Consider the following 25,266-nt stretch of genomic DNA (forward strand, 5'->3'; position numbering starts at 1 on the left):
GTGGCTCAGTGGTAGAGCGCCTGCCTAGCATGCGTGAGGCACTGGGTTCAATCCTGGGCACCACATAAAAAAATTTAAAAAACAAATAAAATAAAGGTATTGCATCCCTCTACAACTAAAAAAATTTAAAAACAAAAAAGAAAGGCATGTTATAATTATATCTAATACTGGGATTCATAGTTACATGCACAATATAACTGAAATTATTCTCTCTACTGATTAGAAAAGCAATGCGTATCTCTTTAGATGAAAGCAAAAAATAGGACACTAAACAAAAACCAGAAATTAATAACTGAAAAATATTATGTAATCTCTAAGGATGCAAAACTTGATTGAAGAAGTAGTTTCTAAGCTACAACTAAAAAAAACTCTAAAAAAAGAGTAGTTTTTTAAATAAACTTGAGTTATTTGGAAAGAATTTTTTCAATCTTCAGAGATAGTAGCATCTTATACTTTTATAAAATTATGATCTAGAACTTTCTGAATAATTATGGCAAAAAGCTCTAATAAGTTCAAAAACAAAAGGGTTTAGTTGATGATTTTGTTTTGCCAATGATGATTTATACCTAAACATGAGAACTCAGTTTCATTTAACAATACAAGGAAATCCCCTATAAATAAAATTCTTGGGGCTGGGGATGTGGCTCAAGCGGTAATGCACTTGCCTGGCATGCGCGGGGCACTGGGTTCGATCCTCAGCACTACATAAAAATAAAGATGTTGTGTCCACCAAAAACTGAAAAGTAAAAATTGTTAAAAAATTTCTCTTTCTCTAAAAAAAAAAATTCTAATCCACAAATTATTTTTTCTAGCAAAAGCAGAAGTGTAGTATGGTTACTTTAAATGCTACTCAAAACTAAGAAAACTCACTTGGATAATTTTCCTGCTCAAACAAAGAATATGAGATGGTGAGTGTGAAATAGACTCAGAGTTCAGAAACTTAGCTCTAGAGCTGATACTAAGGTAATCAAAACATGACTTTCTTCCGCCAAGTTCTCAAAGAACTGTGCATGTACCTTGAATTCCATGTAATTTAGATGACATTGTTAGTTTTCAGTCGTGTCATATATCCCCAATCCTATCCATGTCCAGATCTATGCCAGCTAGACTCTACTGCTTTAGAGTGAAGTTGGATTAAGTGAACTCTAAAAGAATGTTTAATGAATGAAAGTAATACTTTCATACACAAGATGTCTAGGTGCCCCTAGATAAGTCATACACACACTGAATATTCCTTTTCTGAAATGCTTGGAATGAGAAGTGTTTTAGGTTTCAGATTTTTCTGATTTTGGAATATTTACACATGCATAGAGAGATATCATATGGATGAGACCCAAGTCTAAACCAAAAATTCATTTTTATACATGCTTCCTACATACAATTGGTAATTTCCATATTTTTAATCATTTTGAATATTAAACAACACTTGTACACACAGACATCAGAAAACAAAGGTGTCACTATCTCAGCCTCCATGTGGACAGTCTTAAGATATTTGGCATCATCATCATTCCTGTCTGAGTTTATATACTACCAAAAAGCAATCACTTTCTTATACTTATTCACATACGAATAAAAATTATTGCCAGGTATGGTGACATACGTTTGTAATTCCAGCAACTCAGAAGGCTGAGGCAGGAGGAATACAAGTTTGAGGCCAACTTCAGCAACTTAGCAAGGGTCTAAACAACTTAGTGAGAGAGACCCTATTTCAAGTAAAAAGTAAAAAGGGCTGGGGATGTGGCTCAGTAGGAAAGCATCCCTAGGTTCAATCCCCAGTATTAAAAACACACACACACAGTATACCATTCATATAGTTTAAAAAAAAATGATGTATTCAGGGTTACTACACAGCACAATAGCCTATGCAAGCTGTTTCACAAAACAATAAAAAGGTTCCAACCTCCAATAATAATGTTTTGATTAAAATGTTAATGTGCACTGATTTTGTGTTTTCTAATGTGAGAAGAAATATCAGAAGCAGTTCAAGGACCAACAAGGTGAGTCTTCTAGGAATGAAGAAACATTCTGCTGGATGGCTTTTTAAAATGTTTCTTCCACAGTCATATGCATTATGAACAACTGTTTTTGTTTTAGAAGACTTTGGTGTTATAAACTAACATTATTGCATATTTTTTCCATATTCTTTATTAAGTAAAACTGAAGTACAATAAAGTGCACATATTTGAAGTATGCAATTTGATGAGTAACATGTATATAACTAATACAATCAATACAAAAAGCATTTCTTTGCTTAAATTTGAAATCATGCAGACTGTATTTCCTGCATGATTTATTATATTAGAAATCAATTGCCTTAAGATACATAGAATCCCACCCCATGTCAACCGTTTCAAAATTAAATGGCACACTTAATCTCTGAGATCAAGGAAGAAAGCACAAGGAAAGTAAATAAAAAGTACTTTGAACTAAGTGATAATAAAAGCTGAAAGTATTAGGATTTCTCAGATGAAACAGTACTCACGTGAACATTTACAACTTAAAGTACTTGTATCAGAAAGAAACTAGAATAACAATCAAATTATTTTCAAATTAAGTAGTAGGAAGGAAAAAATAAGTGTAGGAGAAGAATTATATGAAATAGAGAAGAAATAATACAGCTAAAAGTTAATATAAATCAAACAAGTCTAATCAAGAAAAAAGCAAGAACACAAAAATAATGGAACATAAGTTATCAAAGTAACCCTACAGATGCTAAAAATATATTAAGGTAATATTACAATTTATGCCAACATATGTGATAGCTGACATAACATGATCTATATTAAAGAAGGATCCATGTACTGCTGAGAAGAAAATGTATTCATTGATGGATGAAATATTACATATATATTATAATATATGTCTGTTAAATCTAAATTATAGATTGTATTATGTATTTCTATAGTTTCTTTATTTATTTTGTTTGGAAAGTGTCTTCAGTAGTGAGAGAGGTGTGTTAAAATCACCCAGTATTACGATGTTGTGATCTATTTGAGTCTTGAAGTTGAGAAGTTCGTTTGATGAATGAAGATACTCCATTGTTTGGGGCATAAATATTATGAATGTTATGTCTTGTTGATGTATAATTCCCTTAACCAATATGAACTGTCCTTCTTTGTCCCTTCTGATTTACACTGGCCTGAAGACCACTTTATCAGATATGAGCATAGAAAACCTTGCTTGTTTATGCAATCCATGTGATATGTTTTTTCCCATCCTTTCACCTTCAATCTGTAGATTGAAGTGAGTCTCTTAGAGACAGCATATTGTTGGTTTTTTTGTTTTTTAAATCCAATCTGTCGGTTTATGTCTTTTGATTGATGAGTTTAGACCATTAACATTCAGGGTTATTATTGAGATGTGATTTGTACACCCAGTCATTTTGGTTTATTCCTAGTTTTTAATTTGAATTAAGTTTCTCCTTTGATTGACTATTCCTTTAATGTAGTTCTTCCCTTTGTTGGTTTTCATATATTTTTTATTTCATATGCATGGAATATTTTGAAATGCAGGCTTTCTGGTTGAGAATTCTATTAGTTTTTGTTTTATCATGGAGGGATTTTATTTCAATTTCAAATCTGAAACTTAATTTTGCTGGACATAGGATTCTTGGTTGGAATCCATTTTCTTTCAGAGCTTGATATATGTTATTCTAGCACCGCCTAGCTTTGAGGGTCTGGGTTAAGAAACCAACTGATATCCGTATTAGATTCCCCCTGTATGTAGTCTACTATTTTTAAAAAATTCTATCCTTATTCTGTATACTAGGTATTTTCATAATGATGTGTTTTGATGTGGGTCTGTTGTAATTATGCACATTTTGGGGGGTCCTAAAAGCCTTTTGTATTTGATTTCCCATTTCTTTCTTTAGATTTGGGGGATTTTCTGGTATTATTTCATTGAAAAGATTGTGTATGCCTTTGGTTAGTATCTCTGCACCTTCATCCATCCCAATAAATCTTAAATTTGGTCTTTTCATATTATTCCATAGTTCTTGGAAATTCTGTTAATGGTTTCTTAACATCCTCTCTCTGTGGTTCACTCTATTTTGTCCTCATTGCCTGAGGTTCTGTCTTCCAAGTGGTTTAGTCTGTTGGTGATGCTTTCTATTGAATTTTTAATTTGGTTTACTGTTTCTTTCATTTCAAGGACTTCTGCTTGATTTTTCTTCAGAATCTCTTTATTGAAGTTATCTTTTGCTACCTGTATTTGCTCTCTTACATCATCCTATACTTTGCAGATCAGTTTAACTACGTACACTTTAAACTTCTTCTCTGACATTTCTTCCACAGTGGTGTTATTGAGGTATCTTTGTTTGCTTGGGGTGATTTGTTTCCTTGCTTTTTCTTGTTATTTGTGTGTCTACCCATCTAACTGTATGGATCTGTAAAATTTCTACCCTGTGGATTTATAGCATCCCTAAAGGTTTCCAGTACCTCACTCTTTAGGGGGAGACAAGGAATAGCAACAACCAATACAAACAATTTATAGCATTAAACCAAATAATTTCTACCATAATATCTACAATGTAATTTATCAAAATAAACAGAAATATTTGATCAGTTATTGCCTATAATAAAAACAGCAAGTTTGCAAAAGGGTTTACATTTTCAAATGGTGGACACAGAGAAAACAGAAGTGATAGAGAATGAGATGATTACGTAGGAGTAGGAGAGAAGACAGAATAAAAAGATTAAAGTAAGAGTGAAAGAGAACAGTAGAGACTGGCTGTCAGTGGAAGGAAAGAGAATCAAGGGAAAGAAGAGAAAAAAATATATATATATAAAAGAAAAATTTTTTTAAATTAAAATGAATACAAAACAAAACCCCAATATACTACTCAAACATTCTAGTTCACAAAAAAACTAATCCATGTAAAATATCTGACTTCAAAAATTCTAGTGATGAGAAGAGAAAAAAAAATAGGAGACTGTATAAATGGCCATGTACCATTAAGTTATCACTTAAACAGTGAACAAGAATTTAAAAAAGAAAGAAAAAGAAAAAAATCTTGATGAAAAGTTAAATTCTTTCCAATGGAATTCAAAATATTCTCTTTGGTTTGTATCTCTTCTCAGCAGTTTTAGGTGGGGTCTTCTGGAGTATAATGCTCCACCCTCTGGATTGCTGGAATGAGAGAGGTAATCTCATTACAGAATTCTTAGAGGCAAGGTTTAGGTTTAGGGCAGATTCCAGGAGCTTCACTGAAAGTTAACTGGTCTGGAGAATTTAATCAGCATACCTCCAGCACCCTGGTCTGTGCTGGAAGACTGCTCCCCTAGGATCCACTTGTGTGGTGGTGGTGGTGGGGCAAATCTTAGTCCCTTACATTACCTGCAGACCCCATGTTTCCTGGTCATGGGTTCAATTTCCAACTTCTCCCTCCCCTGCCCTTAGGAGTTCCTGGCCAGATGCATCTCTCCCAACAGGTCCTGCAAGCAGGTGGATTGGAGGGGGAGGGGAAGAGGCTGGTGGGTTTCTGCAACCAGTTGTCCCCTGTGTATACCTCTCTCCATGTTTGATTTTCTCCTGGTCACTTATGCACACTCTAATCATGCAGCATGCGTTTAATGGGCTTGTATTTCGGACCAAACTAGGTTTGCCAGGAATTGGGTCCTTCAGCGGCCAGGCCCCAGTGTAGCAGCCACAAAAGGTTTCCTTCTTTTCTCTTCCACATGCTGCCTGGAGAGATGGCAGTTTCTTTTCCCTCACACGGGTATCATGCAGCAAGTTCTTCAGGTTTGCCGGGAAATGTCCTAGAACTCTAAATGCTCCATACCCAGACACGCCTCCAGCCTCCCAAAAATATGGGTTCCTTTAATTTCTTATCCCTCTATTATGCTCATGGAGGGACTTCTCCGGCTGAAGATTCTAGCCTGGCTGTGGCAACGGCTGTGCTGCTGGGGATTTTTTCCTAATTTTATTATATCCAAACTCCTGAATCCCCCATCTGCTTTGACTGTTCAGTTTTAAACACCAGTAAAGTCTCTCTCTTTTTTTTTTTGTTCACCTACCTTCCTTAGAAGCTACCTGTCAGTTTTCTTGGTTTCACAACGCCAAGCAGCCAGGAACACGATCCCCTCTATTCTGCCATCTTGAAAACTCCCTCTTGTTTTGTTATTAATCCATACTACTCTAGTCCTTCATAGAAATTGCTATTTAACTAAGATATAAAACTACAGTGATGATTCCAACTATAGAAACTTACTTTGCATAATTAACAGCATCACCTTCCTTGCTAACAAATTCAGGATTACCTTGATTTATAACGATTTTGACTATTACATCAACAGTCAGTGATTGGACAACTGGAGTTTCATTATCAATTTTATAAACTTAAGATATGTCCTTATTCCAGCTAACCATCAGATTCTAAAGTTATATTTTTTTTTGCATATGGCAGGAGGTAAAAAACATTTCTTAGTTGATAATGCAGAATGCTTCAAAGTCATCTCTTTATTCATCAAAATCACTGAACACAGCTGCAAGACATTGGTCAAGCCAGGAGGCATATCATTAATCACTGTGTTCCAAGCATTGGCAACACCATGTAAGGCACTGGAAAAATAAACCCCTTTTTAAAAATTTCCACACCTGCACTTCTGTTTACTTCTGCTAGCCTGCTGTTCAAGAAAGTGTTTTTTAAAATTTATTCTTCATGGATCTAAGGATATTTCATCACATGGCTGAATTAATAAGTCCCCATTTGAGGGAAAGTACATGGCATAAACATTATTTCTGAAAAGATTATCATTTGGACGATGAGCAGAACAGTGGTCAAGGAATAATAAAATCTTGAGGTTATCATCCAGTCTAGAGGATGGTAAAAAAAAAAAATGTTAGCATATTAATGAACTGGTAGGAAATTCATCCCTATAAAACAGATGCACAAGCTTTTTCCCATCAAAGTTTACACTTCTTACGCCTGCTTCATTAGCACATGCAACTGGATACTCTTTCCTTGGCATCCTTAATTCTTGTAGGGCTGACTCACCACCTGTATCAGTGTATTTCTGAGGTCTTTTGTCAGCATTACACACTTGTTCTGGTTTCAGATTTTCAATATTGATGACCCTGTCAAATTCATTAATGAACTTCTCCACTGCTTTGTTCTCAGCACTTATTTTATCATCACAAGTCTTTAAAAATTTAATTCCTACTGAATCCCTTTCCCCTACCAAAGAGGAAAGAGATCAGAGTTTTGATTACTAAAGCATTGGTTATCAGCTTTATTAATTCCAAAGCTTAAAATAAATGTAATCAAACAAGGGGATTTTGAGGCAAATCAACATAGTATGAGGTCATTCCTTTTCAATACTTTGTGGTGATCCATGAGTACTGCTAAGGAAAAAGATGCTATGAATATTCTTATACAAGGTTTTTGAAGATGGGTTTTCATTTCTCTAATATAAATGCAGAGAAGTTAAATTGATGGGTTACAGGATATCTATGTGTTAATATTTCAAGAAATTTTTTTTAATGATGTTTGTAACATTTTTCATTTCTACTACCAACCAAGGTATAGAGTTCTAGCTGCTCTATTTCCTTGCTAACATTTGGTATTGTCATTTTTCTTCTAGACACTTTTAGAGGCAGTGGTACCTCATGGTGATTTTCAATGGAAACTCTCTCATGAATAATAATGCTGGATAGTTTTTCATATGAATATTAGTTATACAAACATATTCTTCATGTTGAACAATCTGCATTAAACTTCATCTTCCTTAGTAGACTTGGAACCTAACCACATTATAGTGCCCCTCTGATCCAAAAGAAACACCTGATAAAGTCTCCTCTATTTAAGCCCTCTGTGAAAATTCTATCACTACTAAACAAATATTATCATATTTTTGTCATATTCACATTCTTTTTCACTCATAAAGAAATTCTCTTAACTATTATGGCGAATAATATCATTTATTATGTATTATTTGGCGTAAAAATATTTTATCCTCTTTCATGGGGACCTAATTAGAGATTAACTAATTATAACAAATATTTTCTTCTGTGACAATTCTGTTTTGATATTTTCTGGAACAAGTAAGACACTGGCTAGATAATATATATTTTTGTTATTGAAACTTTATTAACACCTGACTAAACCATACAAAACTGCCATTTTTGCAGGTTAAAAAAAGTTCAAAATGTTGACAATTTCATATAGCTCAATAAAATTTAACAACCTTTACTTTTATTCTACTGTAATCTCATATCTTTTCCAATGTAAAATAAAATTCTGCATATATAAATTAACTGCTTCCAATCCATCTCATATACATTAATAATTTTGTAACAAGCAAAATGGAAATTGCTATTTAACTAAGATATAAAACTACAGTGATGCTATGACATATTTTTAGTGGAGGATCAAATATGTAAAGTTTAGTGGATTTTCATTTTTATAAACATACTCCATTTGATTTTTAAAATATTTATTAAAATACCTTTGTTTTATTTATTTTTATGTGGTACTGAGGATTGAACCCTGGGCCTCACACACGCTAGGAGAGCTCTCTAATGCTGAACCACAACCTCAGGCCTCCATATAATTTTTAAGTTGCAGTGCTCAATTATTTTTACAAATCTGTCAATCATTTAAAAAGGCTGACTACTGGCTTTAAAAAAAAACAAAATTCTGAAGACTAGATTATTTTCCTTATCTATTAAAAACTAGTCAGAAGCAGATTTCTAACAACAAATGATCTCTAAGAAAGTAACAGTATTATTTTAAAGAAATTGCTTTAAGGAAAAGAAGCAGGATTTTCATTTTGCTAGTAAAAAATACAATTCACAATTTAAGAAAAATATCTAAATATAGCTGATTAAATGAAAAAGTCATAATTCCACTTGCTTTATTTACTCTTTCCTATCACTTGTGTTTCTTTCTAAATTTCTTGTTAAAAAAGATTAATCCCTCTTTAAAACGCCACTTCATATATACCTCCAATTTTAGAGAATGCTTTTGACAGCATTTATCAGTCTTAAGACAATTATGTCTCTGCAATGTAAGTGTTTTTGCTCTTATCAAGCACAGTTCTACATCCCCCTAATATATATCCACTGATCATGGCTCAGCCTGTGAGAAAGCATTCCACAAATGAATTCTTTAAATATGTGAAGAGAGTTATGTATCCCTAAGTTTCTGCTATATTAAGCATTTTATTTCATTCAAAAATCTTTTTTAAAAAATTTTTTTCCCATAAGGGACTTGCTCCTTCACTACATTAATAAATACTATATTCCAGGTGTGTTCTTACCTGAGGCAAGTGGGATGATACTTCACATTATTTTGGGTACCAAATACATATTCATGACAAGTGGTATCTTCCCCCTGCCTCCCACTGGTGTTGATGGAGAATCCAATCCAGGGCCTCAAGCATGCTAGGCAAGCACTCTATCTCTGAGCTAGACCCACAGCCCCCTAATGAGTTTGTAAGGAAGCAAAAAGAACATTATGCTTTTCACATTTAACATGCACAAAATGGACTTATGTGGAGAAAACATGTTAATAGTAGGTTCACTGTGTTGGTAAGTTAAAGCTATCTGAAATGCCGTGCTACAAAACAGCTCATTTATATATATGAGATCTGCGAATCTGAGGAAAACTATTGTTCTTCTCCAGAAAATACTTACACAATTTATAATTAAAAGCTGTTCTTTGCAATATAAGACATTTCACAGGTACCTAAAACCCAGCTAGAAATGTCAGAGCTGTATCGTTTACTACTAAATCCCGAGCTGCTTATTAGCACATGGCCTATTATACAAGTTGGTATGTAATAAAAATCCATAAATTTAGTGAAGGAAAAAAAAGAATATCAGTGAGTCTATCAAGTGTTAAAAAACTGGATTTTATTATCCAAAATCAGATCAACAACCCCAATGGTTTCTGAATAGTTCTAAATATTTCTACATTATTTGGGCAAAGTTCCCAGGAAAATGTGCAGATACAGATAACTTATTTATAAAGATCTTCAAAACGGCTAAAACTAATCTGCCAACAATTCACTGAAGAACTGGTTCTTCTGTGGTTCTGAACATAAGAAAACTGTGTTCAGAACTTCTGTGTGAACTTATGCTTCTGAACAATTCCCACATACATACACCATTTTATGATTACCATATACATATTTACACATAGAAAGAGGATTTAAAAACAAATAAAAATGCAGAAGTGGCCAGGCATGGTGGCACGTGACTATAATCCCAGCTGGATGAAGATGAGGCAGGTGGATTTCAAGTTACCAACACTGGCAACTTAATAAAAACATGTTTTGAAACTTTTTTAAGGTCTGGGATGTAGCTCAGTGATAAGAGTGTCCCTTGGTTCAATACACACACACACACACCCCACTTAAATAAAATTTAAACACAGAAAAAGAAAGCAGAAACATAGAGAATAAAGTCTGGGGAATAGTCAAGAGTGAGAAGAGGTAAAAGAAGGATCTGGACCTTTCTTCAATGAAGAAACTAAGTTTGAATCTTTGGGGTTAGAAAAGCCAATGCTGAGGGATGGTGTGTAGCTCAGTGGCAGAAGGCTTGCATAGCACTTGTAAGGCATTGAGTTCAATCCTAAGCATCACATAAAAATAAACAAATAAACTACCAAAAACAATGCAACTAAAAAAAAAGTATTTTAAAAATATTTTTTAGTTATACATGGACACAATATCTTTATTTTGTTTATTCAATTTTGATGTGGTACTGAGGATTCAACCCAGTACCTCATATCTGCGAGGCAAGCATTCTGCCACTGAGCCATAACCCCAGTCCTTTTTTTTTTTAAAAAAAAGAAAAAGAATAGCCAATACTTTTAAAAGCTGCAAAGACAAAAGCAAATATTTACAGAGTGCTTTTATGGTATTAGCATCATTTTTCATATATTCCTCACAACAACTTTTTAGGCAAGTATTAACATCTTTGTTTTTAAAGCACAGGAGAGCAGCTCTCAGAGAAATGAAGTGCCTACAGATAGTAAATGGAGAAACCCAGATTAAATGTTAACTCAAAATTTTACATCATGCATTAGGGTATAATCTACTTAAAACGTTAGTTGTTTTAAACATGTATGACTCAACAACAGTAATTACAATTATTTTTCTCTGCGTTATGTTTTTGGTCAACAGACTAGGACAGAATATTTTTAAAATAACTATATAAAGTTGATATGAGGAATCACAGACATGCTGGTAAAATCTCAAGAACAGAACTCCAGAGCTAAGGTTGTAGCTCAATGGTAGAGCACTTGCCTAGCACATGTGAAGCACTGGGTTCGATCCTCAGCTCCATATATAAATAAAAGCATTGTGTCCATCTACAACTAAAAATATCAAAAGGAAAAAAAAAAGAACTACAAGGAGAATCATGTAGTTATATGTGCATATAAAACAATACCCAAAGAATTCAATCCTTTCACATTTATTCTTAGAGAATAAAAGTTGACATTTTTCTGACCTATACAAATATTATAAATTAAGAAGTAATCACTAAAAAAATGCTAAAAATAAAAAGGAGCAAAAACAGATATATGCTAATGTCAAAAGGAGCTTTGCATAAGCCAACAGTTAGATACTTATAAGTTCTCCCTACTTTATAGGATCCATGATGTTTTCTATTTTTTTTAATATTTATTTTTTAGTTTTTGGTGGACACAACATCTTTATTTTTATGTGGTGCTGAGGATTGAACCCAGTGCCCCACGCATGCCAGGCGAGCATGCTACCGCTTGAGCCACATCCCCAGCCCCATGATGTTTTCAAAATTAAAATATACTATGGCCATAAATGAAATATTTCTAAAAAAGTTAAAAAAGATAAAAAATTAGACATAAATATTCTAAAGAAAATATCCCAGTTTCACTTATGACTTTTTTCATCTTGTTTTTAAATTCTAATTTGTTATATATGACAGAAGAATGCATATGTAGAACACAATTTTTCATATCTCTGGTTGTACACAAATTAGTCACACCATTTGTGTTTTCATACATATACTTAGGGTAATGATGTCCATCTCATTCCAAAGTCTTTTCTAACTCCATGCCCCCTCCCTTCCCCTCTTTCCCCTTTGCTGTATCTTACGATTTTAAAAAAAGTTATATTTCAACATTGTATACTATATCTGTTTAAATATCTTTGTCAAAAAAATGAAATATCAAAACATTTTAAAAGGACTAGAACAAGAAATCATAATGTTCCTTAGAAACCAATAAATAAATTTGTACACAGCAAATTAGAAAACATATGGTGGGGCTGGGGATGTGGCTCAAGCGGTAACACACTCGCCTGGCATGCGCGGGGCGATGGGTTCGATCCTCAGCACCACATAAAAATAAAATAAAGATGTTATGTCTACCGAAAACTAAAAAGTAAATATTTAAAAAATTCTCTCTTTTTTAAAAAAAAGCATTAAAAAAAGAAAACATATGGTGATAAAATATGTTGGGCAACTTAAAACAGAAATAAATAAGCAATGCCTAATAGAACATGATACATAAGTCAAGAACAAAAAAAAAAATGCTTTTCTGGTGTTTTTGTCTAAGAATATATACTTTTACAAATACTATTACACAATATTATTATTCAGATTATGGCTTTTTGAAATACAGACTTATGTCCTGATTTGGATTGAACTGCCAAATTTATTTGACAAATAACTAATTAAGTACCTAATAAAGATACTGTTTTGGGCTCTAGGTTAGGCCCTGGAAATTCAACAATCCCATTAAAAGGTCCACCCTTGCCTCAAAGATCACATTAATAGAGAGGAGATGAAAGTGTAAGAATCATGTAAATAAATGTAGAGATTCCAATAAAGAATACCTGACAATGCATTTCCATGAAGAGCCATCTTGATCATCTTGTTCTTCTATGTACATTCTGACATTATGATCTTGATCCAACTGGTACCAGTACATAAGGCCATCTTTGTCTCGCCCAATTGGCTGGAGACGCATAGTATCAGCATCTTCCTCATTAATAATATTCTTGAATTTAAGATTGTCATCAAACTGACACTCACAGAGATACTGAAAAAACAAAAATGTCTTAAAATGTTTGTAAATAATAATAATATTTCTCCATCACAAGAAATATGATATAACCACATAATTGATTTAAGCAAAGCAGACAGAACACACAGTTTATCCATTTTTCACTATCCTCTTCCCAAATGTGTTTAAAAGAATTAAAGAGATTAAGTTTTAAACTTACATTTTAATTCTACACCATTGCATAGGTATAAAACAACCACCGATGTAAAGTGCCCTAGATTATATCCCAAGTACCAATAAATAAATAAATAAATAAATACATATATAACCACTGACATAAACCAAATTATGTTTCTAAAGCAAAAATCTATTTGCACTAAAAACTCCCAAGTTGTCGCACAGGTATAAATTTTTCTTTTCACTGCTTTCAATCATTGTTTAAGTTATTAACTAATTAGGCAAATAAAAATTACATATATACATGCTATACAATATGATGTTTTAATGTATGTAAACCATGAAGAATAGCTAAATCAAGCAACTTAACATTTATTACTTCACATACTTATTTCTTGTGGTAAGAACACTTAAAATCTATTAGCAATTTTTAAGTATGTAATATATTTTTCTTAACAAGACTATCTTGTACAATAGATTTCTTTAAATCCTTTCTTCTAACTGAATTTTTTTTAAGGTTGACCAATTTCTCTCCTATCTGCCCAATAACTACAAGCCACATAACCACCATTCTACTCTCTGTTGCTGTGGGTTTGAGTCTTTATATTCCATGTTTAAGTAAGAACATGGGGTATTTCTTTCTGTGCCTGGTTTATTTCACTTAACACAATATGTCCCAGGATCATTCACGTTGTCACAAATGACAGTATTTCCTTTAAGCCTGAAGAATCTTCCATTTTATGTATATATGTGTATGTGTACACATATATTCACATATTTTATCCATCCATTTCATATATAAATAGACACTTGGATTCATTCCATATCACAATTACTGCTGCTATGATCACAGGAGTACAGATATGTGTTTCAAAAACTGATTTTTTGAGGCTGGAGTTGTAGCTCAGGGGTAGAGCACTTGCCTCATGTGTGTGAGGCACTGCATTCAATTCCCAGCACCACATATAAATATGCAAATAAAGGTCCACGAACAATTAAAAAACTATTTTTTTAAAAAACTGATTTTATCTCCACTAAATATGAACCCAGTAGAGGGACTGCTGAATCATTTGGCAGTTTGTTTTAATTTTTTGAGAAAACTCCTCATTTCTAAAATAGAAGTACAACTTTTTATTGTATATTTTGTATAGGATTATGTATCAAAGTCAGATTTCTTCTATGAGTTGCTCTACTTAGGCAGGAATAAATGAAATTCCTTTTTGCCTTTGCTTGTGCAAGCTAGCCCAAAAGCCTATATATTTTTTTTTACCGTGTGTATGTGTATGTGTTGTTTCTTTTTGCAATGTTGGGGATTCAACCCAGAGATCCAGTATACTAGGCAAGTGCTCTCTAAACATTATGTGATCAAGAATTCTTATTGTCAAAAAAAAATTTATAACACAAGCTCAATAATTATATGTGTATTATAGACATTACATTCACGTATTCATATTTATCATACACCTGCCTCTTTATCAACAATTATATACATTTTAGGAATGCACAGAAAATTATTTCAGAAGCTGAAATTTTAAAAAGTTATGAACAGAAGTTCTAGGCTCCATTCTAACACTCCAATGAGAAACTTTATATACTCCTTTGGGACCACAAACTAAACTGGGGACAGATGAGCTTGCATGATAATTCACTTTGAAATATGAGTTTAGTATGATATTTGGTTTTCTCAGAAACATTATATGCATCTTGTAGATTTTCATGTAGGTTGTAAAGGCCATTAATATATAACAACAAAATAATAGCCACTCCATAGCTATAGTCTATCTCTGAAAAAAATGTATGTATGCTGACATTATAGATTAGAAATCATCATAAAATCGTGAGGTCCTTTGAACATAGAGCCTAGTTATCAAACACTGCAAATTTTAGAATTAATGAAGACATCATTAATATTTTCACACAGAATATTATTCGTCCCATATTATAATGACATATTATCCTCCTGCCTAATTAAGAAGTGGGCAGGGGGGAAAAAAAGAAAACGCTGAAAATAAGCCTACATTGAGATGACTCATTTTAATCGAGTACTTCTGGATATGTGAGGGTTTTATTAAACACGCAGTGATATGCCCTTAGTCATCTGGAAAACAATATCAGATTACTATGTTGGTAAATCAGTAAAAGAGTATCCACAGTTTACAATATGTGGCAATGAATGTGAAAGCTGAAAACAGTGAATAAAGTAATTTAAGGTAATTGCTTATCCATTCTATTACTTTCCTTGCAAGCAGAAATAAATTAAACATGTTTTGAAGACAATTTTTAAAAACAGCAATTCAGAGAACAGACTGTTTTGTCACAGAAAAATAAAGAAGCAAAAAATTTATTGTTCGGTGCTGGGGCTGGGGCTGGGGCTCAGTGGCAGCGCACTTGCCTGGCATGTGTGAGGCACTGGGTTCAATTCTCAGCACCACATTTAAATAAATTTAAAAGAAAAAAAAGGTCTATGAACAACTAAAAAAAAATTTTTTTAATCTTTTGTTCAACAATGTCTATTTTATGTTCATTTTTAATTTAACTGGGAGTCAAAGTGAAATTTTAAATTAAATAAAAATAATTGTAACAAATAATACATTTATTACCTTTAAGAGTGCTAGTTTACATTCAACACTCATTTCAAGATATCCTTTCTTCTCCATCTCCCATGCCCACGTACTGTTAAATTCTTGGCATATCTGTAAGAAAAAAAAAATATCTTAATAGACAAGAGCAAATTTTATTAACATTGGCAGTTTTCTGTGATCATGTTGTATTTTTTTTGGCGGGGGTTTGGGGGGTTAACTAGGAATAGAACTCGGAGGCACTCAACCATTGAGCCACATCCCCAGCCCTTTTTAATTTTTTATTTAGAGACAGGGTCTGGCTGACTTGCTTAGGGCCTCTCTAAGTTGCTAAGGCTGGCTTGTGATTCTCCTGCCTCAGCTTCTAAAGCTGCTGGGATTACAGGTATGTGCCACCGCACTAGTGATGTTAAGTGTTCTTGCTAATACATATGTATAAAGGAAGGAGTTTTTACCAAACAACAATCCAATCTAATTCCACCCTAAAAACAATCGTACTTAAATCTATCCAGAATGTTTACTATTGTCTGAAAACTGAAGTAAAGGTAAAAAGTAAACTCTGGAGCTCTGTGCTTTGCTCTTTTAGGGCATATTTTTCATGTTTGAATAATTATTTTAGTCTGTTAAGGCTTAAGTCCTTGAAGACAGGACAACAGTTTGTTCACCTAAAATGGAAATATGCTTAAAAAAAAAGGTGCTAAAAGGAACATACAAACTTAACGAAATTAGGGATTAAACAACTTGGGGGTGCTTTCCCATCAGGCTATAACACCAATGCTTTTAATTTATACTTTTGAGTCAGGTTCTCACTATGTTGCCAAGGCTGACCTTGAATTTGTAATTCTCCTACCTTACCTCCTAGCCAAAATGGAGTTTTACTCAGCCATATAGAAGAATGAAATTTCAATGTCCTCCTGTTTGTTATGGATAAAGTCAAAATTCCAATACGGAACTTCATTTAAATGCTTTAACTTACATGGCTCAGATTCTCTCCCAACACAAACATTTCAGAAAAAAAAAAAGAGCCACTCTACCAGACTAAAGTAAAAAGATTTATGCTGTTGTTGTTGTTGTTGGAACTGAGGATAGAACCCAGGGGTACTTAACTACTGAGCCACATCCACAGCCCTTTTAAATACTATTTAGAGATAGGGTCTCACTGAGTTACTGAGGCTGGCTTTGAACTTGCCATCCTCCTGCCTCAGCTTCCTGAGCAGATGGGATTATAGGAATGCACCATAGTACCTAGTAAAAAATATAGATTTAAAAAAAAAAAACACTCCACTGAAAAGCCATGTGCTTATAATCTTTAAGCCAGTTTTTTCAGTAATAAAAGGAGAATAAGAATGAGGATATTAACTGAGCATGGAAAATTATGCAAAATGCCTATCAATTTGATATATTTTATTTCAAGGAACAAAGAGAAAAATGAAGGTCAAGGAAAAAGGACCCAGGAGCATAGGCAATTAGCCAGGTAGGACGAGCAGGCAAGAGGGACTGCTTAAGACAACCTAGGAATAACCTGGATGGATCCTCAGAGGTGCTTTTCCTATTCTCCACTACTATAATTTTTGCCAACTGGACTAATAAATAAACATCACAAGATGTAAGTAATAGGACAATAAAAGAATATAATGCAAGTACATGGCCAAGAACTCTACAATAGAATTGGGTCTTCAAGGACTCATAAGAAGGAATTTCCCATTACCTGGAATACCACCATACTTCTTCCCACTGACAGCATTGTATTTTATAAAGAAAAACAAAACAAAAACAAATTTTAAACCCAAGACAAATGGAGAAAAAAGAAATTTTTAGGAGTATTATACAGGTTAGACCTAAAATAAGTATATCAAAAGCTAAAAGACCAGGATCTGAATACACATTTCACCTCCATGAGAAAGATAATAAGTGCTGGTGAGGATGTAAAATAATCACAGATAGTGAATGGAAAGGTAACACAGAGCAGCTGCTTTGAAGAAAAGGTAGGCAGTTCCTCAAATTTTGGCAATGAGTTACCATAATACTTAGCAATTTCTTGTATTCATAATAAAAGCAATAGCAGTATTATTCACATTGGCCAAATGGTAGAAGAAAACAAATCAAATGTACACAATCAGTTGAATGAATAACAAAATGTACATTCATATAATGGAATTTATGCAGTCATAAAAAGGAATAAATAGGACTAAGGATGTGGCTCCATGGAAGAGAGCATACAAGTCCCTGGTTTTGATTCCCAGCACTGAAAAATAAATAAAAAAATTAAAAGTGGGAGAGGGTCAGTGTTGAAGTAGTGATGCATACTGTAGCATAGAAGAACCCTGAAAACATATTAATGAAAGAAACTAAAAACAAAAGGTCACATACTGAATGATTATATATATAACAAATGTCCAGTATAGAGAAATCCAGATTCAGACAATAAATCAATAGTTGCCAGGAAGTAGGAAAAAGAATAAATGCGCATAGCTCCTAATGGGTAGGGATTTCTTTTATGAGTAATAAAAATGTTTTGGAAACAAGAAAGGTTTCATACTCCTTGTAAATGTACTAGAGAAAACTAAATCGCATAATTTAGAAGTGTTAATTTTATTGTATATGAATAACATTTCAACCCTTAAATTGACTGTATTCTTATCCACAGCAAGGAAGTGAAAAAGAGATTTGCATTGCACCTGTGAAATAAGAGAAGTATTAATTACTTTAATCATTTGTTTATATTTAAGAAAATAACAAAAGTCACTTATCACTAAGGGAGCTGGGGACAGACGCTACACTGATAAAATAAGCAAATATATGGTTTATAATTATCAGTGTAGCTTCTGTCCAATTTTTGTTAAAAATAAGGAAATATATGGTTTATAATTAACAAAAATTTTATGTCAAAAGAAGCAAGGTGTAAATATGTCAGTTTTCTATCTAATAATTTTGTAGGAAGATTAAACCAAATATTTATGTAGCTCACACCCCCTACAATAAGTACTAGAAGGGCAAAGATGAATTAAGAGATGGTCAACACTCCAAGAAAGTCAGAATTCTGAGAAGGACAGACAATAATGCAAACAATTATCGTGGAAAAAGCAGTCAGTGAGCTACCTGCAAAATGGGTAACCGATTAGATTATAAAAATGAAAACAAAGAGAAGAGAAATACTAACTCAGTCAAAGGATAAAGGGAGACCAAGGAAAGTTTTATTCAACTGGTGACATTTGTCCAAGGTCAAAAGAATCAATAAGGTTTTACACATGAGGAGGTAAAATGGAATGTCAAAAAGAAAACACGTTTTTCAATGGGAATATGAATGATTATGACATAATAACAACTAAGAAGGTTGAACACAGGAGTTTGTTATGGTGAATCCTAGAAAAATAGACTGAAAGTGTGCTTGAGGGGCTAAGGTTATAGCTCAGTGATAGAGAGCTTGCCTATCAAGTGTGAGACACTGGATTTGCTTCTCAGCACCACATATGAATAAATAATGTCCACCAACAAATAAAAATTTAAAAAAAATTTTTAAAGTATGCTTGAGGTTGGCAATGGGCAGAGATATAAGTGAAGGAAGACAGTGAGCCTGTCAAAACAGAGCATGGGTTGTGGAAAAAGAGGGGCAGAAGATGACCACGACCCTGGCCTGCCAAGCAGTAGGAGCAGAACAACCCTGACCCACCACGCAGTAGGAACACAGTCAACGTGTGGGGTGGCCTTTCCCACTGGCTTCTATCTAGTGACAAGAGCCAGGACCTACAAGTCCATCATCCAGGTTCCTAAAAGCAAGGTACTGGTAACTTGCAGAAACACTACAAGATTATAAGGTAGAAACTGCAATACCCTGAATCAACACTACTTGAAAGGAAGACACACGGACAATATGAAGAAACAAGTAAAGAAAGTGCCAGAAACAAACCAAACTGATAACAGATTCCATTGACTGATAATAGATTCCATTGACAGCACAGTAGATAAAATGTCAGAGAAGGAATTCAGAATGTACATAATTAAAATGATAAACAAAGCAAAACATTAATTAAGAAAGGTAATATAGGGGCTGGTGATGTGGCTCAAGCGGTAGTGCGCTCGCCTGGCATGCGTGCGGTCCGCAATCGATCCTCAGCACCACATACAAACAAGGATGTTGTATCCGCCGAAAACTAAAAAATAAATATTAAAAAATTCTCTCTCTCTCTCCCCCTCTTTAAAAAAAAAATTAAAAAATAAAAGACACTTCATTAAAAAAAAAAAGAATAAAGCTAATATAGGCAACAACTGGCCAACCCAACAAAGAGATGAGAGAAAAAATAAAAGTACCAAAATATTACTTCAAGAAAGAGACAGAAACTCTGAAGAAGAAAAAAAAAAAAAAAAAGGAAACAGAAAACCTTGAAATAAAGTAAACAAGAAACCAAATAAAAATTTCAATAAAAAGTATCAAGAACTTTTCAAGTGAGAAACCACTAGCAGAATCTCCAAGAATTAAGGGACAACATGAAAAGACCAAATCTAATAATTATCATGATAGAGGAAGGCACAGAGATACAATCCAAGGGAATGCACATTCTCTTCAACGAAATAATATCAGAAAATTTCCAAACATGAAAAATGAGTTGGAAAATCAAATGTAAGAGGCTTACAAGACACCAAATGTACAAAATTACAACACATCCACACCAAGGCAAGTTTTAATGAAAATGCATACCGTACGTAGTAAGGATAGAATTTTCAAGGCCGCAATAAAAAAGTTTCAGATTACATATAGGGGAAAACCAATCTGGATCTCAGATTTCTCGAACCAGACCATCATAGCTAGGAAATCCTTGAACAACATATACCAAGCTCTGAAAGAAAATGGAAGCCAACCAAGAATCATATGTCCAGCAAAATTAACCCTCAGATCTGTTGACAAAAAAAAAAAAAAGAAACCTTTGAGATAAACAAAAATTAAAAGAATTTTCAACAAGAAAGCTGGCATTACAGAATATTCTCAGCAATACATTCCATGAAGAGGAAACAAAAATCAGCAAAGGGAGGAACTACACTAAAGGAAAAGCCAATCAAAGGAGAATCCAATTTAAGTTAAAAACCAAAAATAAACCAAAATGTCTGTGAATACAAATCTATCTTCACTATCTTCACTGTGTGGTAAAATTTATTTATAAGATTATATTTTTTGTCTTCAGCGCCTTAGGTTCTGTCTTCCAAGTGATCATGTCTCAATAATAACCCTGAATGTCAATGACCTAAACTCATCAATTAAAAGACACACATTGGATTTTAAAAAAAGATCCAACAACACGCTGCCTTCAAAAGACTCATATCATAGGAAAAGACATTCACAGACTGAAGGTAAAAGGATGGGAAAAAATATGTCACTCACATGGGCTATGTCAACAAGCAGGGGTTTCCATCCTAATATCAGATAAAGTGGACTTCACATCAAAGTTAGTCAGAAGAAATAAACAGGGATATTTCATACTGCTTACGGGAATCATACATCAACAAGACATAACAATCACAAATATCTATGCCTCAAACAATGGAGCATGTAAGTATACTAAACAAACCCTTCTCAATTTCAAGAAGCAAATAGATCACAACACAATAATAGTGGTGACTTTAACACACTTTCTAACCACTGGATAAATCTTCCAAACAAAAACTAAACAAAGAAAGTATAGAACTAAATAATGACTTAACAGACATATATACAGTATTCCATCCATAATTGAGCAAATACACCTTTTTCTCAGCAGCACATGGATCCTCCTCTAAACTATAAAGTAACTCTCAGCAATTACAAAAAAAATCGAGATACTATCCTGTATTCTATAATATCATAATAAATGAAACTAGAAATCAATGATAAAATAAAAAATAGAAGCTACTCCAACACCTAGACACTAGATAGATAGTGAAAAGAGCAATGGATAGCAGAAGACATCAGGGAGGAGATAAAAAATATTCTTAGAGGTAAATGAGAACACTGATACAACATATCAAAATCTCTGGGACACTGAAGGTAGTGCTAAGAGGAAAGTTCATTGCATTGAGTTCATTCATTAAAAAAATAAAAAGTAAACAAATAAATGACGTAATATTACATCTCTAGAAAACAAATCAACACCAAAAATAGTATAAGAAATGACTGAAATCAATGAAATTGAAACAAAAGAAAACAATTTTAAAAAGCTGACAAAATAAAAAGTTGGTTCTTTGAAAAAAATAGGTAAAAGTGATAAACCATTAGCCCCCTAATGAAAAGGAGAGAGTAAACTCAAATTATAAAATTCATAATGAAAAGGGAAATATCACAATGAACACTATTGAAATACAGAAGATAATTACAAACTATTTTGAAAATTTATATTCCAAAACAACAGAAAATCTCAATGCACCAACACATTTCTAGAAACATATGATCTACCCAAATTTAAGCAAATCAATTTCAAGCAAGGAAATAAAAAATGTCATCAAAAGCCTACCAACCAAGAAAAGCCCAAGACCAGATGGATTCTCAGCTGAGTTCTACAAGACCTTCCAAGAAAAACTAATACCAATACTCCTCAAATTATTCCATGAAATAGAAAAGGAGGGAACCTGTCCAAACTCATTTGATGAGGCTAGCATCACCCTGATATCAAAATCAAAAACACATCAAGGGGGCTGGGGATGTGGCTCAAGCGGTAGCGCGCTCGCCTGGCATGCGTGCGGCCCGGGTTCGATCCTCAGCACCACATACAAAGATGTTGTGTCAGCCGAAAACTAAAAAATAAACATTAAAAAAATTCTCTCTCTCACTCTCTCTTTAAAAAAAAAAAAAAAAAAAAACACATCAAGGTAAGAAAACTTCAGGTCAATATCCCTGATGAACACAAACACAAAAGTCTCAATAAAATTCTGGCCAATCGCATCCAAAAACATATGAAAAAGATAGTGCACCATGATCAAGTGGGGTTCATTCCAGTGAGGCAAGGTTGGCTCAACATACAGAAATCAATAAATGTAATACATCACATCAAAAGATTTAAAGACAAAAATCATATGATTATCTCAATAGATGCTGAAAAAGCATTCAATAAAATACAACATCTCTTCATGTTCAAAACACTAGATAAACTAGGATAATAGTAGAATCATACCTTAACATTTTAAAAGCTATCTATGCTAAGCCCAAGGCCGACATCATTGTAAATGGAGAAAAATTGGACGCATTCCCTCTAAACACTAGAACAAGATGCCCTCTTTCACCACTTCAGTTCAACATAGTCCTTGAAATTCTAGCCAGAGCAATCAGACAGAAAAAAGAAATTAAAGGGCTATACATAGGGAAAGAATTCAAACTATCACTATTTGCCAACAATGCTTCCATATTTAGAAGACACAAAAATATTCCGTCAGAAAACTTCTAGACCTAATAAATGAATTCAGAAAAGTAGCAGAATATAGAATTAATATCCATAAACCAAATGCATTTCTATACATAACTGATGAATCCACAGAAAGAGAAATGAGAAAAACTACCCCAATTCACAATAGCTCAAAAAAAAATAAGATAAAATACCTGGGAATGAAAACTAAGAACACTAAAAAAAGAAACCCAAGAAGATGAAAAATCTCCCATGTTCCTGAATAGGCAGAATTAATATTGTCAAAATGGCCATATTACAAAAAGCCTTCTACAGACTTAATGCAATTCCTATTATAATCCCAATGATATACTTCATAGAAATAGAAAAAGCAATGATAAAATCTGGAAAAATAAGAGACCTAGAATACCTAAAGCAATCCTTAGCCAAAACAAGTGAAGCAGGAGGCATCACAATACCAGACCTTAAACTATACTACAAAGCCATAGTAATAAAAACAGCATGGTATTGACACCATAGTAGACATGTAGACCATTTGTACAGAATAGAAGACACAGAGACCAACCCACATGAATACAGTTATCTCATACTAGGCAAAGGCACCATAAACATACATTGGAGAAAGGATAGCCTATTCAACAAATGGTGCTGGCAAAACTGAAATCCATACATAGCAAAATGAAATTAAACCTCTTATCTGTTACCATGTACAAAACTCAACTCAAAGTAGATCAAGGACCTAGGAATTAGACCAGAGACCCTAAACCTAACAGAATAAAAAGTAGGCCCAAATCTTCATCATGTTGGATTAGGGCCCGACTTCCTTAACAAGACTCCTAAAGGACAAGAATCAATAAATGGGATGAATCCAAACTAAAAAGCTTCTTCTCAGCAAAGGAAACAATCATTGAGGTGAAGAGAGAGCCTACAGTATGGGAGCCAAGTTTTACCACAAGTACATTAGATAGAGCACTAATCTCCAGGATATATAAACAATTAAAAGACTTAATACCAAAAAAACAAACAACCAATCAATAAATGGGCCAAGTCACTGAATAGACACTTCTAATAAGAAGATATATAAACAATCAACAAATATATGAAAAAGTTCAACTTCTTTAGTAATTAGAGAAACGCAAATGAAAACTATTCTAAGATTTCATCTCAGCCACCCCAGTCAGAATGGCAGTTATTAAGAATACAAGCAATAATTTAAAGTGTTGGAGAGGATGTAGGGGAAAAGGTACACTCATAACATTGCTGTTAGGACTACAAATTGGTGCAACTACTTTGGAAAGCAATGGAGATTCCTTAGAAAACTTGGAATGTAACCACCATTTGATACAGTTATACCACTCCTCTGTCTATACCCAAAGGACTTAAAATCAGCATAATATAGTGACATAGCCACACCAATGTTCATAGCCGCTGAATTCAGAATAGCTAAAAATGTGGAGCTAACCTAAATGCCTATTAAGAGATAAATGGATAAAGAAACTATGGTATATATACATACATACATATATACACACACACACACACACAGGAATAAAATTATGGCATTTGCAGGTAAATGGATGGAGTTGGAAAATATTATGTTAAGCAAAGTAAATCAATCCCAAAAACCTAAAGGCCAAATGTTTTCTCTGATTTTTGAATGCTGATCCATGATGGGGGTAGGGGGGCATGGGAAGAATGGAGGCACTTTGCATTGGGCAAAAAGAAGAGTGGGGAGGAGTTATGGGTACAGGAAAGATGTTGGAACGTGATGGACGTCATTACCCTAGGTACATGTATGATTGCACCAATCTGGCATCTCTACACCATGTAACCAGAGAATTGAAATGTTGCACATCATTTGTGTATGATGAATTCAAATGCATTCTGCTATCATGTAGAACCAAACAGAACAAATAAACATAATAATGAAAAATAAACAGATCATGGGTACTAAAAATGGGAAACTAATGAGGGTTTAGAGGAACTAATGGAAAATAATCAAAACACATAAAAAGTAAGTTGTTAATGTCAAAGAGACTAAAGCTTTTTGCAAAAATTCAAGTGAAAAATGACAAAGCTTGAGCTAAGCTGTGGCAGGAAATATTTAAGAAAAGGCAGATTCACATTGTTGTGTAAATATCTTATCAAAGAA

General features: G+C 33.5%; 1 protein-coding gene across 2 annotated transcripts in view; it reads right to left on the reverse strand.

The window, feature by feature from the left end:
• Positions 1 to 25,266, reverse strand: part of Rsf1 (remodeling and spacing factor 1) — a 173,547-nt gene that overhangs the window by 58,687 nt on the left and 89,594 nt on the right. For both annotated transcript variants that reach the window (XM_046442058.2, XM_046442057.2), the window contains exons 3-4: positions 15,772 to 15,864; positions 12,825 to 13,030 (exon numbers count right to left, since the gene is read on the reverse strand). In XM_046442058.2, coding sequence (XP_046298014.1) covers positions 12,825 to 13,030; positions 15,772 to 15,864 — 299 coding nt within the window. The remainder of the gene's footprint in view (positions 1 to 12,824; positions 13,031 to 15,771; positions 15,865 to 25,266) is intronic.

This window comes from Marmota monax, unplaced genomic scaffold, assembly GCF_021218885.2.
Source record: "Marmota monax isolate L192 unplaced genomic scaffold, Marmota_monax_Labrador192_F-V1.1 WCK01_AAM20220418_F8-fsc00068, whole genome shotgun sequence".
Classification (NCBI taxonomy): domain Eukaryota; kingdom Metazoa; phylum Chordata; class Mammalia; order Rodentia; family Sciuridae; genus Marmota; species Marmota monax.